Source organism: Diadema setosum, chromosome 1, assembly GCF_964275005.1.
Source record: "Diadema setosum chromosome 1, eeDiaSeto1, whole genome shotgun sequence".
Lineage (NCBI taxonomy): Eukaryota > Metazoa > Echinodermata > Echinoidea > Diadematoida > Diadematidae > Diadema > Diadema setosum.
Window position 1 is genome coordinate 24,993,994 of NC_092685.1, and position 17,534 is coordinate 25,011,527.

The 17,534-nt window shown below is 37.4% G+C and overlaps 2 protein-coding genes across 2 annotated transcripts in view; both read right to left on the reverse strand.

Moving 5' to 3' along the window:
* LOC140228806 (nidogen-1-like) overlaps positions 1 to 6,318 on the reverse strand; it is an 87,337-nt gene extending 81,019 nt beyond the window's left edge. Inside the window, exon 1 of the mRNA XM_072309083.1 lies at positions 6,031 to 6,318. Coding sequence (XP_072165184.1) covers positions 6,031 to 6,216 — 186 coding nt within the window. The 5' untranslated portion in view covers positions 6,217 to 6,318. The remainder of the gene's footprint in view (positions 1 to 6,030) is intronic.
* A 3,098-nt stretch (positions 6,319 to 9,416) lies between these two features.
* LOC140228815 (uncharacterized) lies at positions 9,417 to 11,724 on the reverse strand. The gene is made up of 2 exons (XM_072309091.1): positions 11,325 to 11,724; positions 9,417 to 10,926 (listed from the first exon to the last, which is right to left on the reverse strand). The coding sequence occupies exon 2, from the start codon at positions 10,915 to 10,917 to the stop codon at positions 10,108 to 10,110; it is 810 nt and encodes a 269-aa protein (XP_072165192.1). The 5' UTR covers positions 10,918 to 10,926; positions 11,325 to 11,724; the 3' UTR covers positions 9,417 to 10,107.
* Between the last annotated feature and the right edge of the window lie 5,810 nt (positions 11,725 to 17,534).

A 17,534-nucleotide genomic window follows, 5' to 3' on the forward strand; every position in this document is an offset into this window, starting at 1 on the left:
CTCTTGTTTTTCCATAGCTGGGAGTACAGTATGTGGGTGAGTTTATTATGGGCCGTTTGTGGATTACATTATACTCTACATACGTAGATCTAGTAGGTTTGAGTAGGAGAGTGAATGGTAGGCATATTCTCTAAAACATCCCCTCACCTTTGTAACTACACTTCCAAAAAGAGCATGAACTGTGACAGAAATTAAATCAAACATTAACATTTCATCCATATAGAGTTCATCGGTAATAATGATAATAATAATACAGTATACATTTAATGTGCCAATTCCACATGACTAACGTGCTCAAGGCGCAGTAGGAAAAGTGAGTTATGAAGTACAAAAATCATTACACAAACATGCACGTGAAAATGAATGACACAATCATGATGATCTAAAAAAAAATATCTATATCATAATACCGGTATACTATTCTATGGTAAAAGATTGGAATAACAAGTAAAGAAGTATGTTGCTGGTTTTTCTATTTTTTTAAGAGCTCATCTTTCATACAGTTGACTACTTTACCGACACCAGAAAAAAAAAAAATACTAGTCATTTTCTCATTAACATGAAACAAGATAAGATATCATTACTTTGGATGCAGACTAATTTTGTAAAAAAAAAAAAAAAAAACCAAAAAAATAAAAATAAAACAAGAACAAGGATAATGTGACATTCGCAGATCATATTTGAGATATTGAGGTGTTGGATGTACACATTTCATGTACCGCCTTCTCAGTATATATGGCAGTGGTCCGATGCAATAATTTCTGCGTGCATACCAATATCAGTAACACAAGGAATATTTTGCAGTTTCATTGAACAGTCTGTGTTGAAAGTGTTCTTTTTTTTTAAAGCAAAAAGTTGAAAAGCTGAGATTCCAGTACTGATTGTCCAATAATCTTCTTGCATGTTACGCACCCTTGATTTCCTTTATTGTTTGTTTCGTTTTGGAAAAGTGATTTTGTAAATTCTCAGATCCATGGGGAATGTATTCACGGTATACATGTGCATGATAATTATGTAACTGATTACTAGTAAACTGCAGGTGCCCAAGGGCAACAATCTAATTTGCAGATTACGCGCGGCAAACCGCTCCAGTGTGCACAGCATGCTGCTAGCTGCGGCAGAGTTTAGCGGCAAACCTCCGCCGCTGCCGCTGCCGCTGCCGCTGCCGCTGCCGCAAAACCGCGTGAACGGCCCTTTAGGGTTGTACGCTCTTTGGTGCTAACAAAGTGCCATAGCAGCGTCTCCTCTCAGACTGGCGCCACCTTTTGGCCGGGAAAAGAGAGGAACGTATTTTTTTGATTGGAGTGAAATGGTTTTATCAGAGTGAAATGGTTTTAGTGCAGTGAAATGGTTTCGTCAGAGTGATATGGTACGCCAAAGTGGAATGATTTTTTTTTTTTTTTTTACGGAAAGAAGAAATGATTTATTTTTTTTTTTTGAAAAGTGAAATGAAATTTTGTGAAAAGTCAAATGAATTTGGTTAAAAAGTGAAATACATTTTGTGAAGAGTGAAATGAATTTTTATTTAAAAGTGAAATGTATTTTTGTAAAAAGTGAAATGTATTTTTATTTAAAAGTGAAATGCATTTTTGTGAAAAGTGAAATGAATTTTTATTCAAAAGTGAAATGTGTTATTGTTTAAAAGTGAAACATATTTTTGTGAAAAGTGAAATGAATTTTTATCTAAAAGTGAAATGTATTTTTGTAAAAAGTGAAATAAATATTGGTGAGTGAAATGTATTTGTTAAGTGAAATGAATATTGGCTGGAGTGAAATGAATTTTGTATTGTTTCCTTAATGGCGTTCCATAAGTGTCTGCCTATTCTTCCCCCCTCAGGTAAAACCAATAACTTCACAAAAGCCCTTATCTCTCACTCTTCTAGACCAATGCACAGTCTCTATTATCCACATTCATCCACATCATAATCCTGATCCATCCAAAATAGCTCTACATCTACACAGTACAACTAAATGTGCGAGGCCAGACAATGCACTTCCTGTGGTTTAAACTCGGTCACACATGTGTGAAGTGAACCATGAAAGAACAGTCACTTGAACCGTGACTGATCTCAAATCTGAAGAAACTGTAGTTAGACGTACTTCTATAACACGAAGATGCTCTCCAAGGTCAAAAGTTCAGAGGAATAAAGTCAGTTTGTTGTTGTCCTTTTTTCACTAACACCGGTAATATGTACATGTAAGTACAGTTGTACATGGGATGCACTTGTACTGATTCAAAGTAGGATTACAGTGGTAGAGAAATACAAATGACCCATAATAATCTGTTGTACCGAGGTAGCAAAATAGCAAACACAGTGAGTGTGGCTCTAAAAGGATGAAATGTGATTTACCAAGTTCTATGAAGGACACGCCATAGACTGCGAAGAGATCAGGCATTTGGCGACAGGTTTACTGACCTGTGTAGTCTTCTGCCCCACAACCTGACACATTGTTACACCTGTTAGCCTACCTTAATTCCTAACTTCCTCCCATCAACCCAACTTTCAATCTGAGCGTGACGGACGCATTTGCGATGATCACACTTCATGATTAACAATATGTGTCATGGAACTTCCCTTGTTTATGTGACAATACAATGTACTATTTTTTTTCTTCCCCAATGTACTCTTCCCATACAAATACATAATGTTCTGGTAAATTTGCCTTACACCATGAAGGATTCCAATATGAACAAACACTTTTTTTTAAACTTTCAAACAATTTCATACATTGTGAGGCTCATAACCTGTTCACTAGGTAGGCTCTACCTGTATCTTCAGAAGCACATCCCACAGGCCCTGAAATTTTTCTTTACAATAAAGTGAAGCTACACATTGTATCTCGTTTCTGGTCTAAACTAAAATAAGCTGTATGTTTATTTGCACCAAATCAATATTAGTGTTAATGGAAACGTTATGATCACTGATATATCTACCAATCATATTATAACCTACAACAGACAGTGTTGGCACCGTTGCAAATACTGTAGTCTTGAACAGGTACAAAATGTACACTTGTATCTATTGTACTTGTAGGTAGTAGTTCAAGCGTGCTGAATTCAGCAAGTTATGCCGACTATGAGGTTGTAGCATTTTAAAGCACTTAATGGGATTCATCTGGTTTTGTCATGCAATTACAGTTTACATTACACTGCATACAATAAGAGGCATAAAGTCTGAATATTTATTGTTCAGGCAAGTCATGTTACAGCCTATTCAGAACTTCTAGCCTAGAGCAGGTTGAAGAAGGACTGAGATAAAACTACAGTGTATAAGAAATTAATTTTAAAAAGTATCAATTTTTGAGATTTAAAGAGTCTCTGCAAAGACTCATGAGCATCAGTTTCTGGTTGATATTAAAGTGTTAAAAGGGAATGATGTAGGAACTAACAAGCAAAAGTATTCAAAAAGCTCTGCTTATATCATTTATAATTATTTTCATGTAATTCAGAGTGATGAGGTCGAAGGAGAAGTACTAGGCCTTGCTCACTATTATATGGGCCTCCCATGACTAATGTGCATCATACAGGCAGGAGTTCATAGAGAGTCTGCTGAATACCCTACCACTGAGAGTCTCATTACAAAATCATAGCTCATCATATAGATAATCCCCAGGTCACTTTTTTCCAGTAACCGGAAGAAACTTATTTTATAGATTTACAATGTATACCTCATCGGCCACTAATCTAAAGAACAGCCCTGACAACATCCTTTAAAATGTCAAAAAGTTTGGTGAAAAACTCTTCATACTGACATGATAGTCATTGCAGAAAACAAGGAAAGTACGCAGGTCATTCTGCACCTGCTGCACTATTCATATGTACCAATGTAGGATACATCACTGCTCACTTGGGAATGTATTGGTATGCACTGTGCACATTGAAGACAAATGGGATTGACTCAAAAGGCTCTTGTTTTATAGCACAATGTTTAGGTGAAGACTAATTATAGATTTTATCGTTTGTCCTGTAGTTTTTATGATGTACACATGTACATGTCTCCTCATTACTGAACAATTTCTGGCTGCATTACAAAAATAGCAGGAAAGTCTCCGAAGTGCTACTCACATTGAAATGCTAAAGAGAGAATGCACACATAAAGCAACCATTTTAATCCATAGAGGAAGACAAGGCAATTCCAGACAGGCAAAGTTAAAGGGATGGTACAGTATTGGTGGAGATGAGAATTGGGCTTTTAATTTTTGCGAGATACCAAGAAAACACTTATGATATAGTATAGAGCATACCATTTTAAGAGGAATTAAAAGTTTATTTGATGAAAATCAGATTTGGAATGACTGAAATATCCAAAAAAAAAAGTAAAACAAAGCGATCTTAATAAAGTGTGGGTCCCACACTTTATTACAATCGCTATTTTTTGGATATCTCAGCCATTTCAAAACCAGTTTTCATCAAATAAACATTGAATTCCTCATAGAATTATGTGCTCTTTCATATTTCATAAGAGGTTTCTCATTATCTCACCAAAAAATGTTAGAAACCTGAAATTAGGTGTCAACCAAAATTATACGATCCCTTTAAGTGTACATTGAGTTAACATTGCAATACTTTTCTCACTGTAGTGTTGGCCTTATTTGCATTTTCAATTTTTATCTTTGATTAACAGAAAATAGTAACTGATGACGAAAGATGAGCATTCCATAAAATCATTTTCTTCTCATGATAGAGCTTTTTAAAAATCTTCAATATTTTTATCTCATTGGTACAAACTGAGTAATGTAACCCAGCTCCTCCAGAAAGCATGCACCGAGAATAGTATTTGCCTTTTTTCATTGTATCTCTCAGAAGCAAGTCTAGGAAATGCACATTTAAAAAGATAATAATCACAAATTCACAATATTGGCTCTTTAACAGTTTTCTTCATGGCATGAGCTTAAGGCTATCAATATCTGTAGCAAAATATCTTACCAAGTTACTCATACTCTACACCTGTTTCATAAGTATTACACACAAGCCAGTTGTTTTGTGCACTACAGCCTTTTCACAGCGCCTTTCCGTGTAGTACATATTGCACGAAGAAGATGATTCTGCAGCACCTAATCCATGTGGATTTAAAGATTGAATAAATTGACACATCTCATTTCTTCTAACCCTTGAACCCTCCCCCAATAGAGCACAGGGCAGAGCAGGCCTATACAGCCTGTAGCATGTAGGGACGTACAGGTTGGTATAGTGTAACTTTGAACTTCAGTACAACTAGTACTTTTCCAATGTTATCTTACAGGCCTACCATGCAAAATCATCCTGATATTACATGATGCACTTCGTAATCACATATTTTGTCTTCATTACTTTTCAAAAAAAAAAAATCAAGTACCTGGGCACAGACTCTAGAAGAGTTCATATACAGGACAAAATTCTTCAAATGCTCTTTCAGTTATGCAATGGCCTACTCACCAAAGGTGGATTTTGCATAGATCTAAAGAACTCTTTCGACATTTTTAGTGTGAATGTGGATGTTTGTGTTCTGCAAGCTCAAGGTCAGTCAGATGACTGGCTTGAAAACAGAAACAAGACCTACAGTTACAGATAGTGTGGCTACCCTCCTTAGCTTTCTTGGTATGGTGGAATCAGGGAGGTGCACCTCCCTGGTGGAATCTTGAAACTTTATCAATGATTTAATACAACAAGAACTTTCTACTCAACTCTACACAATGTTTGATCTATCTCTAGAGGCTCAATCTGTTACCAAAGGCAAGCATCAGAAATGACCGTTGCAATACTAAATCATGCCATGATGAAGGACAGATAAGTTACCTAAGCAATAAGAAAAAAAGTAAAGGCGTTAATTGATAACATCATGAATGATTACGAACAACATCACAGCTGATCGAGATAACCCCGGGGCGCTCCTTCACAAAGTTACAATTCTATATACCAGACAATTCTAATTTACATTGAGCTCAGTTTTTTTTTTCCTAGTCGAAAAAAAAGAAGCTAAAACAAGTGGTAGAGTCGCGTAAAAAATGTATGAAAAACTAACTAGTTAAATGGTTAGTTACAAAACTTACGTAAAGGGAATTATGCTCCTCGCCAAGAAAGGTGAACGGCTCAGCGAACGTAAGAGAAACTGGCTGCCTGTTGCCTCGGAGCAGTTTCTTGTCACCAGCGTCTGTTCCAAAGTCGAAGAATTTTTCCCTCGGCAGGCAGTTCACCACGGTGACCACAAAGGCAAAGATCGCGATAAATAACTTCATTTTAGCGTCTTCTACCTTTCAGGACCACCGAGCGAGTAAAGTTTCGTGTGATGGTCGTCTGCTGCTAATGCACACTTACTGCCACTGCAACTGCACTGGTTCGAGAACGAGTACTAGTACGACAAAAAAGTAAATTTGTTTGCTGCAAAGAGTATACAGTATACTCTTTGGTTTGCGGTGATGCCTCGGTCTAGCTGCCTAGCGTTGCATGCAGGGCCAGGGGAGCGTCGATCCGGTTATATCCTCAGTCGCGTCCGTACGTAGTCCGTAACGAAAGCACAGGTGTACAGAACGCTACCCTCTCCGTGGTCCAATCACTGCGAGCATTCAGCAGGATGGCATGAGAGCACCTATTGAATATACACAGGTTGTGTCGAGAAGAGAAGGTGCGGTGCGCGAGCGCGGAATCCAATGGTGCTGAATGAAGGGGGAAATAGTTTCGACCAATGGTAACACAGAACGCCAAATTTTCGGACGCCTCATCAATACGACCCTTGGACAAGAAAAGATATACGGTATATATCCCGTATCCCCAATATTATACTCAGTGGTATAAGTGCGTAATGCAGGTATATCTTCGGTAGTGCTATTGCAGTTGGTTTTCTTTTCTGGCTAAGGTCTTTTTTTACTCAGTATAAGCTGCTATTTTCCCGTACACTACAGATATTTTCGCAAATGGGGAGGTCACAGACATTTTCGTGAGATGTTGTTTATGATAATATTATGAACGATGTTTTTCTGTATATACATCTGTAATGAACAAGTCATGTGTTTTCAACTCGGTGTAAGAAAAAAATATGACCTTAGCCTAGGATCGTAATGCCGCCTCTTTCACTTTAAAATCATTTTCATTAATACCATCGGGCGCAAACTGAATATTGGAATCCATTGAATATCTAACTCTATATTGTGAAAAACTCTTAGATTTCATGCATCTAAAATTAAGCTTCATTATGATCTAACATTATTCCCTGCATGGCGACAGCATCATTTTTGATAAACATAATTCAAAATTATTATACAGCAACATTGATTTATAGGCCTACTGCTTAGCACTGTTGTTAAATACGTGCATTTGGTCTCTTTTTAAATTCTTTGTTTATTGATCATGTTCTTTATTCTCGCATGGCAGCTGCAGGCATGCACATATACTTTCCATTTAATGCTTTCTTCATGATTGTCTTGTCGGTTCTCTTCTATCTCTTTTATTTCTCTCATATTGGGACAGTGTTGGTGTGTGTACGCATTTTTTTTTTTTAAAGTGTGATCACGTGAGTTGAATATTTGTGTCTGTGCCATGCTCTATGTGCTCTTCTTTTCTGGGGACTTGCCCCCACTAGCATAACATGCTTTTCTGTAGGTTTCTCCATACATTATTTCAATTTCCAAATTACGACATTCTCTAGACTGGTGTTACTAAAGTGCCCTCGGGATTTTCAAATTTTTGTTACTATCTTTATAAAAAAAAAAAAAAAATATATATATATATATATAATACTAGTATATATATATATATATATATATATATATATATATATATATATATATATGTGTGTGTGTGTGTGTGTGTGTGTATGTGTGTGTGTGTGTGTGTGTGTGTGTGTGTGTGTGTGTGTGTGTGTGTATAGCTGTGTTACGAACGTCATTTGTAGAATGGAAGATGAGTGAACAATGAAAAATAAATTATTTGACCTGACCAGTGTGTGAGGGGAATTTCTGCCTTTACTCCTCCATGCAGTTTGCGTCGTAACAGGGAGGTAAATCATACGGTCGGGTGATAAGAACATCACCAAAAGAGGGCGACATTACTCAGTACTTTCACAGAAAATACAGTTGGAGACTTGTAACACTCCTCCAAACGCACATGATTATAGCACACACACACATTCATACGTAATATGAACTATTATAAGTTCAATCGCAAAACAAGCTAACTCAATTCTTGTTAAATCAAGATTATTTGTGATTAATGCTGCTAAAAAAAAATACGGGGTATTTTCAAACATAACTTCTAAAATATTCCTTGTTATATTGCAAGTGAGGTATTACTGGAGAGGTTTTGTTTTGCTCTGATTATGAACTTACTTTGAAATGTTTAAAATTGGCGCTTAGCTCTTTTTGAAAAAAAAAAATTCATATTATGATGCATAACTGCATAATAAATGATAACCCCGTAGGGACGACCAAGTGCGTAGGGCAACCAAGTGCACGGGGGATTGATCTGTGTTTGAAGGCAAGTAAATTCTTATTGGTTGAAATATGTTTCATTATAGCTCTTCCTACTCTTTGTGAAAAAAAAAGAAAATCCAATTAAATACCTGAATATAAGAACAACCCAAGTCCATTAGAGAAAATTTTGGGAAAATAGAAATGAATGAATAACTTCCTTCTGCTTTTAGTGTTTTCAGTTATTGGGATGTTATTTATACAAATTTGAATATAAAACAGTCACTTGAATGATTATCTGTATTTGCATGACTTCGTAAATGGTTTCCAAAGGCGATAGCCAAATTTGGACTTGGGTCGTTCTTATATTCAGGTATGACTAATCAGTAATGTCTTTTAAACTTATCATGTCTTGGTCAAGTCACCCCAACCCCGCCAATAACTCTGAGTGGGCCTTTGAGTTGGCAAATCTTAGCTTCATGATTTTATATTTTGGAATCTATCTTACGGCATGTCCCTGGCTGGGCCACGATGTTTACAAGGTTTTTTTTTTTTTTTTTTTTTTTTTTTTTCCCAAGGATATCGTAACTACGTTACTATGTCGACATAACGTGTGGTTTGATTGGCAATAGGAGAGCCATACTAACTGCTTGTTAAATTATTAAGTACCTCTTCTTGGTCATTTTGGTAAATTAATGCGAGTACTCTTTCTTATATTTTCTACTTGTACATTGGTTTGTATTTCCATCAATTTCGTTTTGTCATTGTTACTTGTCTTGTTGTGTAGTGTGAAGTTGCAAAGGTCTTGCCGAGAGCAAGATTACATCATGCGCGAGGGGAATAATGGTGATGATAAAAACTATGTAGGCAGAGCACACTTAATAAGCCCAGTTGAGTATCACGCGACAACTCTCTATCGCTCTGTACACACACACACACACACACACAAACAAACAAACACACAAACACACACATGTTGCACCATGCTGGTCATGAGAGAAATAACTTCAATAAGACGAACAGGCAAGCAGATATCGATTGTAAATAAAAATAGTCTAATGAATATTGATCATCGTCACATAAGTTCAATTTCAAATTCCATTGGTTACAGCTTTCATTGTTTATGTTACATAAAGTGGAAATACTGTACATAAAACATTTATGTAAGTATCAATTCAATCATTACACAAGGCATTTGATTTAAAAATTGAATTGAATAAAAATACAAGTAAATTAAAAATCGCATCTTGGCGTAATAAGAATATTGATTGCGGCATTCATTCCGGTTCTTTGTAAAGGACAAATTTGATAATCATAATTTGGAGCGTGAAAAATGTCATTGTGAAAGGGTTTACTGCTTTAAAGCAAGTACCCAAGTTGCATTATCACTAACTCTTGTGAAATTAACGTTACTCAAAGCAACTTATCAATTGTAATGCCATTTTTTTTTTTCAATTCGGGACATGATTTTTCGTCAGTAATTGAAAAACGGTGAATGCTTTTAAGCAAAAGAAACTCAAAGGGATGATGCTGAAATCGAGGAATTAAATTCAAAATTATATTGAAAATACGAAGTCCTTTGTTGGAAGTTTCAATCCTGGATACCAAGTTCCACTCGAGTTCATCACGATTACAAGCATTGGTAATAGCAGACGAGTAATAAAGTCAATTTTCAGTTCGAAATGTCACGACTGTCCATTGTTCATGTGCGTATTTTCCTCTCCTTTACCACGAGACTTGACTCTGCTGCTCCTCCTCCTGCCGATCAGCGAGATCACTCCATGACTCGCCGGCGGCACGGGCCGCCTCCCAGTCGAATCCGTCGTCCTCCTCGTCAGAACTGTCGGGAATGTCCTCGCTCGGGATGCGATCCCACGCGTGGTAGCGATATCTGTGGAAACCATTCTCGGGCTGGTCGGAGATTCGCTCGGGGAGAGATCCGCGCATCCAGGCATCGCCTTCGGCCAGCAGGTGCCACACGTACTCGGGTGGTGGCTTCGTCGAGATCACACCGACGATCGGGCCGTCGTCCTCAGCAAGCACTGAATTCGCCGAAACGTCCCTGAACCGGTCCTCCTGCCTCTCATCCATGAAGATCAGCTCGTCCGCCGCGTAGTGGATCGGGGGATTCGACATCCTTCTCTGCCGCTCCCGTCGCGCTGACTCCTGGATCTGCTCCCAGAACTCCTGCTCATCCTCATACTGAGACAGCCACTCCTCATCCTCGTCGATATCAAACTCATCATCCGAAGTCTCCTTGCGAGGTCGTTTCCGCTTCACCACCCCATCATCGTCGTCGTCCTCCTCCTCCACAACATCGTCGTCCTCCATGAACTGGTCGTCGCTCCACAGTGGGTAACGGCCGTGACCCCGACAGGCGTGATAGCAGACATGTCCCTCCTTACTGCTGCACATGAAGAGGGACTCTCCAGCGGTGGTGAGAACGGAGACTCGGGCCTCGTCTGGCAGCTGCATTGGGTCCTTCGTCGAGGCGGCAGCCGATGAAGAGTTGCTGAAGGCGTTGACAGGTGCCATGGTGTGTGTCTGCGGAGATAAAAATTTGTTGCAAAAGAAGCAATGAGAACACTGGTTCAATATATCATTTTCTTCGTTACAATGGCCATTAGGCATACATATTTGTAGTATATTATTCTTCAAGCGAAGTCGTTCTATGTACAAGTAAATCATGAGATAAGAATGAACGACGATCACGTATAAAAACAGGCAGGACGGACAGCAGGACAGCGTGCCGCCGCGCGTGCTCAGATGCCCGCCATGAAAATTGCGTACGGTGCCGGAGCTGTAGTACAGTACTACAGTATGTATACATGTACATGTACTTCCGAGTATGTCCGCACGCATATAATATACCATATACCGCGCAATATACTACTATGTTTCCATTTTGACGAGATCATATCAGAAGAAAAATTGTGACTCACCAGGATAATCTAAATGCAAAACTTGTGGCAATTGCAGAGAATTAGGGAGACTTGTTGTATTCAGAGGATGGTAACCCACAGGAAGTTAAGAGTAATGTTCACGGTTGCGAAAAGATGAGAAATACAGAACGTTGCCGTTGTCGAGTAGATTCGCTGCTGGCTTGTGTGTAGTATATGTAGCTGATCGTTGCAGGCTGTTCAGGGCATATAAGCAGGTTCTCAGGTCATTTCGCTTTATATAGAGTCCAGTTTCACTCCAATTCCAACTTTCTCTAATCCCTGAACCAATCAGGAAGAACCCGGATACGCGATAACTGTTGATTGGGGGTGAATAAAACAATAGCGAGGGGGGCTCGGCCAACCCCGTGAGAGGGGCAAAATGGTGTCTGTCGCAGGTGCAAGTCCGCGCTCTCTATAATCGCGCACACATCACACAATACACGTAGGCTCAACCGTCGGAATGCGCGGGTGAGTGCGCCCGTGTGAATAGATGCCAATTTGCGTGTGCGTCGCCAAACGAACATGTTTTTATCCTACGTAAGGGGGATTATTGTCAGTTCATCTCTCTCTACTTTCCTTTTGTTCCTATTATTCTCGTTGGCGTATCGTTAAGGAGGTGCTTGGTGAGGCTCGATCAGTACCTCCGTGGTATATAGTATCACCTTGACTTTCCAATGCTTCGCATTTTAAACGAAGTATATTAAACGGACAGAAAATGGAGTTGAAATATAGACCACTCTGCGTAAATTATCATTACCACATTAATGCAAGTGCTGATGTACATCAAAAAAAAAAAAAAAAAATGATGATACACTGTAATAATATCAATGTTTTCACTGAACAGTGCTATAAGCTAAAGCCATCCACTCAAATGACGTGAAGGTGATGGTTGTTATGGTAACATGGGTCGTCGATAATTTGCACGATTTCTCGGATTTCGATGCAACTTATACGGTAATCGCTTTTCCTGTCTGATTTTAAGCACAGTTGCATTTTATCACAGTTAAAGACCATGGAGTTGCAAACTAGCTCCATGGTTAGACTTGCACATGACGTGATGATATAATGACTTCCCAAGTTTGTTGTTGTTGTTGATGATGTTTGCATGTACACAAATATTCATTTTAGAATTCCCCTTTTCTAATATATTAATTCAAGTATCATCTTTCTTATTCTTTTTCTGGTTGGAGCTTTACTAATGATTTCACATCAATAGACGGTGTTGCATTTCCTGATGAATATATGAACATAATCAATGATGATTAATCAATTCAGTTTCAATTTATTTCATACTTCCCGTCTATCAATATCACATAAAAAAATAACACTACAAGTTCTTTATATACCTTGTCAACAATAAAAAAAATGCATACATGATAAACAATTTAAAATGATAACTGGTTGAAAAAAAAATCGAAATGAGGTTGTGCAAAGAGAAGTATATATGATGGGACTTACAATACAGCAAACTTGTTTGGTTGTAAACCCCGGATAGTCAGTGTTTCTGAAAGAGAAACGGAGATCGGATAGAAGTTTAGACCAGGTGATTATGGTACTAAATAAGGGAAGCGGGATAAATATGCCTAAATGATTAAGAGATAAAAGAAAAACAAACTATACTAAAATGCATACCATAATTGTGACCAAGCCACCATTCGTTTCCGAAATAGGACATGATTTACAAATAGGGCCTATTATTATGCACTTAATACTGCATTACAACTATCACAAGGTTGTGTTCATCAGAACACAAAAAGTGACATATACAGCTATAAAGTCATTTGTTGCCTGCCGTCAAGCGCTGCATGGGTAAGAAAGTTATTTCATAACATATTCGTGCACCCACCAATGAAGCAAAAAAAAAAAAAAAAAAAAAGAAATGAAGATCTGACATGCATGATTAAATTACACGACTGATATTACAAGTATGACATTATGATTTTGTCATTTCTTTTAATCAATTCCAAAGATTTACTGTTCTATTGCACTGAAGGAGTGTTTCCCATGAAGTATATCAACAATATTGAGTATTGAGTATAGAGTTTGCCTTTACGCGATTGTTTGTTTTGTTTTGTTTTATTTTGTTTTTGTCTATAAGCTGCAGCGATAGAGCTGATCTGCTCTGAATGCACTTATTTAGGCCTATATGGATATGGAGACAAGATGTGTCTTATATACGTAATCATTATTTTCGTGAATGCTCGAATTTCAGTCCCCATCGGTTAAGCGCCAGTCACATCGGTTTGATATGCAAGATTATAATCGTGCATGCATGATAATGTGTAACGAGTAAATGTGTAAATATGAACGAGATACTGATAGCGTTAATAGTATCCCTTTCTCTGTCAAGCGACGACATTATACAAAGACAGAAATAAAAGAAGAATGACAAGAAGTAGAATCTTAGGAATTGAGATGAAAATTGAGACGAAGAATTAAATAATGGATGAAAAGAATTCTATCATGCTTAATGACCAGCATTTTACTGCATCACGGCGTGTAAGACAAAACTTTCGGTCCGCGGTGGCATTTGTAACAGAGATGACAACTATGCAATGCTTTCTTTTTTGATATCCTCTAAACTTAATATTTGTAAATAGGAATATTATTGAACTTATCACTCCGACCGAGTGAACGAATGTACACTGACATGATAACAAAAAGTGCATAAATTGCAATCAAATACATGCCCAAGTCATACTAATTCTATTCTGTTAGAAAACCACTTTTCGTCCCAATTCACGAAAGTTTGATCACTGGCTCTATAATAGAAGGACATTCTGAAGAATTAAAAACGTTTTCTTTTGGCAAACATATATGTGTGTGTGTGTGTGCATGTGTGTTTAATTTCTTATCAAGAAGAAAATGTACTGTAAGATTGTATACTGAATGAATTGAGCTCGGTAGAAATCAAGACAGTGATATTTTCAAGTGAAGGTATGAAATCTTCGACCGTTGACTTTGTGAATTGTCCCCATATATTTCTTGAAATCCCTAACCTCTCTTCATACGCGACATATTTCGCAAAAAGAAATAGTCTTACTTTTCATGGAAGTTTGTTTGTTTGTTTGTTTTTAATATAATTTTATGTCTTGGCAGAGGTCTTAGAATGTCACAGTCCTGGAAATATTCTGAGCAAGTAAATCCCAAAAGATGTTCGACGTAGTCAAAATGATAATAAATAAAGAATGAAATAAGTTGGCAGAAGTGACGTCACAATCAATAACGATCGCTATCTAACATTGCCATCCAATACAGGACATAAATGTCATTGTCTGAAGTATAATTATGTTCTAGTTACCAATTATACATTTTTTTTTCTCTCATATAACCTTTATTTCCATCGATATATATTGCATTCGTTCATCCCGCTTCGTTCAAATTGTTCAAAATACATATAGCATGCTTTTCGTCAAAACGTCTCCTCTAAAAGCGTTCAAGAACATGGGATTGACGACGATCAGATACAGTATATACACGTACTAGAATTGCATTTCTGAGCTTTGGTATCGACGCTTTGCAATCTTCACAGCTTGCGTGGGTAAATGAGGAATTGAGACAATGGAACAACAGATGGACAATGTCTTGCGCAACCCCATTTACTCCACGCCCATAATGATCCGTAATTAGCCATCGCGCGTTGACAAAGGCGAGCTGAATGGAACCTGACGCCCATAATTATAAGCACTGGTGAATTCAGCCTTAAATTAACAACAATAGGCGACATTATAGTTGGAAATGAAGCTATAGTTTATCCGTGAGTTCGCGTGCGTACGATGATAGACGCCAAGTTACATAACTCATGAACAATGACCATTTATACCTCAACCATGGTATTAGGACCTGGTATAGGGTCCATGCTTCAACCACGCGGAGCAACAGTTCGATGCTTCAACCAGGGAGTTGTGATATGCCTCAACCCTCCAGCATATCACAAACTATAGCAAGCTGAAACTGCAACTGACTATTGAATGACCTTTTTTTTAATAGATTGTCACAGGTTCTATAGGAAGAAAGTAACGAGAAGTCCCTTTGATCAGTTTTAGTCGATGTGTCACATTGGTGATATTTCTCTCTGTAGACTGAAGTGTGATCTTTCTGAAAAAAAAAGGACAGAATTAATGATATCAGAATTCAGCTCAAGACTATAGTTGTAATGATATATAGCGTGGTTGTGTGATATCGTATGGCATATCATAATCATGATTGACGGCTACCATCAGCTGATGAGATGCGTATCTTTAACGCAGGCATATCAAAACAGCAGTTGAAAAGTTTGTGTCTTCCATCTTTTTTTTCTTATTACAATGGTGTGAATAAGTTTACTATAACATGCACTGTTCAAGTATGAAGTATCCTTCATTGCAACATAACTCAATGACGTTAAAACTTCTTACGTGATGCGTTGTTATATATTTTCACAATAAACATGCTGACACGAAATATTATTCATATGATTGTCGTTCATGACTTGTGTACATACTTTGTACAAACTTCCTGAAATCATCAAACTAGCTGATTAGTAGCTTATTTACAGTTTGTTGAAGAATGTCCAACCAAAAACAAACAAACAAACAAACAAACAAACAAACAAACAAAAAACAACAACAACATAAGTCATTATTTTCAACTAATAATGATTGTACGATTGTAATTATCATTATTGTAATGTGATAGCAATAATGACCTTTGAAGGTGACGGTGATAGCTGCTATACTTTGGCTATAATTATACCCCCCCCCCAAAAAAAAAAAAAAAAAAAGAGAAAGAAATCAACAAAATACAAACGAACGAACTAACTAACAAACACACACTGTGTCCACAACCGCTTTAAAGAGTTTCATAAAAACTCGTATTTTGCTTTTCATACAATCCGTAATATCCGACTTTGTGAAACTTCCACATGTATCACAGCTTTGCTTGATTACATTATTCAGTGAAGAACTTCGACGAGTAGCATCGCTCTCCGACAGTTATAGGTTAAAATGCATTTGTTGACTATATGTCGCGTGTGCTTTATTATGAAGTGATCTGAACAGCTTCGAAACTGCTTGTTTTTATGATGATGTAGGCATTTTATGACGCGAATATCTAAAGTCCTGGAACAACGGACATCAATCTCCTGCATAATAACATCCTTCACTTTTATTCTTTTCATTCAATTTGACGTGCCATTATCATTATCATTTTTTTTTTTGTATGAAACAGAATGAACACATTGTGGAATTTATGTTTTATAATTTTCCTGCTGTGCGACCCCTGTGAACCGCCAGCTCTTGTAGACGAAGTTTTTCACCTCATACAAAAATGGGAAAATAAGATTTATTGATTGACAATACTGCCATTTTCATTTTTGCATTTCCAGGATGCAAGCGACAGTATATTGCAAACACGAGGATTATAGATTATGAGAGAATGAAATACATTCTAACGAACGTGTCTCATTCTTCACCAACATGTCACTTTATCATGTATTGTTTTGTCTGAACGAATAAGTTCCTGTCAGAAGTAGGGCCGCACATCGTTGAATAAACAGGTCATATGCTAAGCTATGCTATACGATATGCTATCGCCTTGAGGTCCGCAATGTTAAACATATTGAAAACATGTGACATATTAACGCCTTGCGACGATATCTATAACCATCACGCATGACAAGGTGTACATGTATATTTTACCATTTGTTGTTTATATTATATCTAAAGTTCCTGCAAGAAGTACATCGTTGGATAAACAATTCATATCTGACGACTGGTGACTTGACCTTGAGATCCGCTATGTTAAACGTTATTATCAAAGACATGATTATGACGTCATGCCACATAACACACTATCCACTCATGACAAGTTCAATTCATTCCTTTTTATTAGATGTCATTTCCAAACAATATATATAAATGAATATTACAACAGTCAAAATAATGGTAGGCATATATTTCATGAAACATATTATATCACAAAGAATCGCAGAGTATAACATTCCCTATACCAAATAGAAAGTGTACATTCCCGCATCCCTTACGCATGACAAGTATACATTCCCGACTATAGTTAGGAGCTATTCTATTCAAACCTAACCAGTGTATTCAAAGTCAAGACCATTCTCAATGCCAATATGCAGGCACTATACATCGCGTTAATTGCTCTCACGCGTCTACAGGTTATAACATAAACAAAAGAACCACTTAATGCCTGATCACCATGCTTAGT

Bases quoted from the DNA above. Each gene is read 5' to 3' on its own strand.
- LOC140228815 (XM_072309091.1), bottom strand. From the start codon at position 10,917: ATGGCACCTGTCAACGCCTTCAGCAACTCTTCATCGGCTGCCGCCTCG.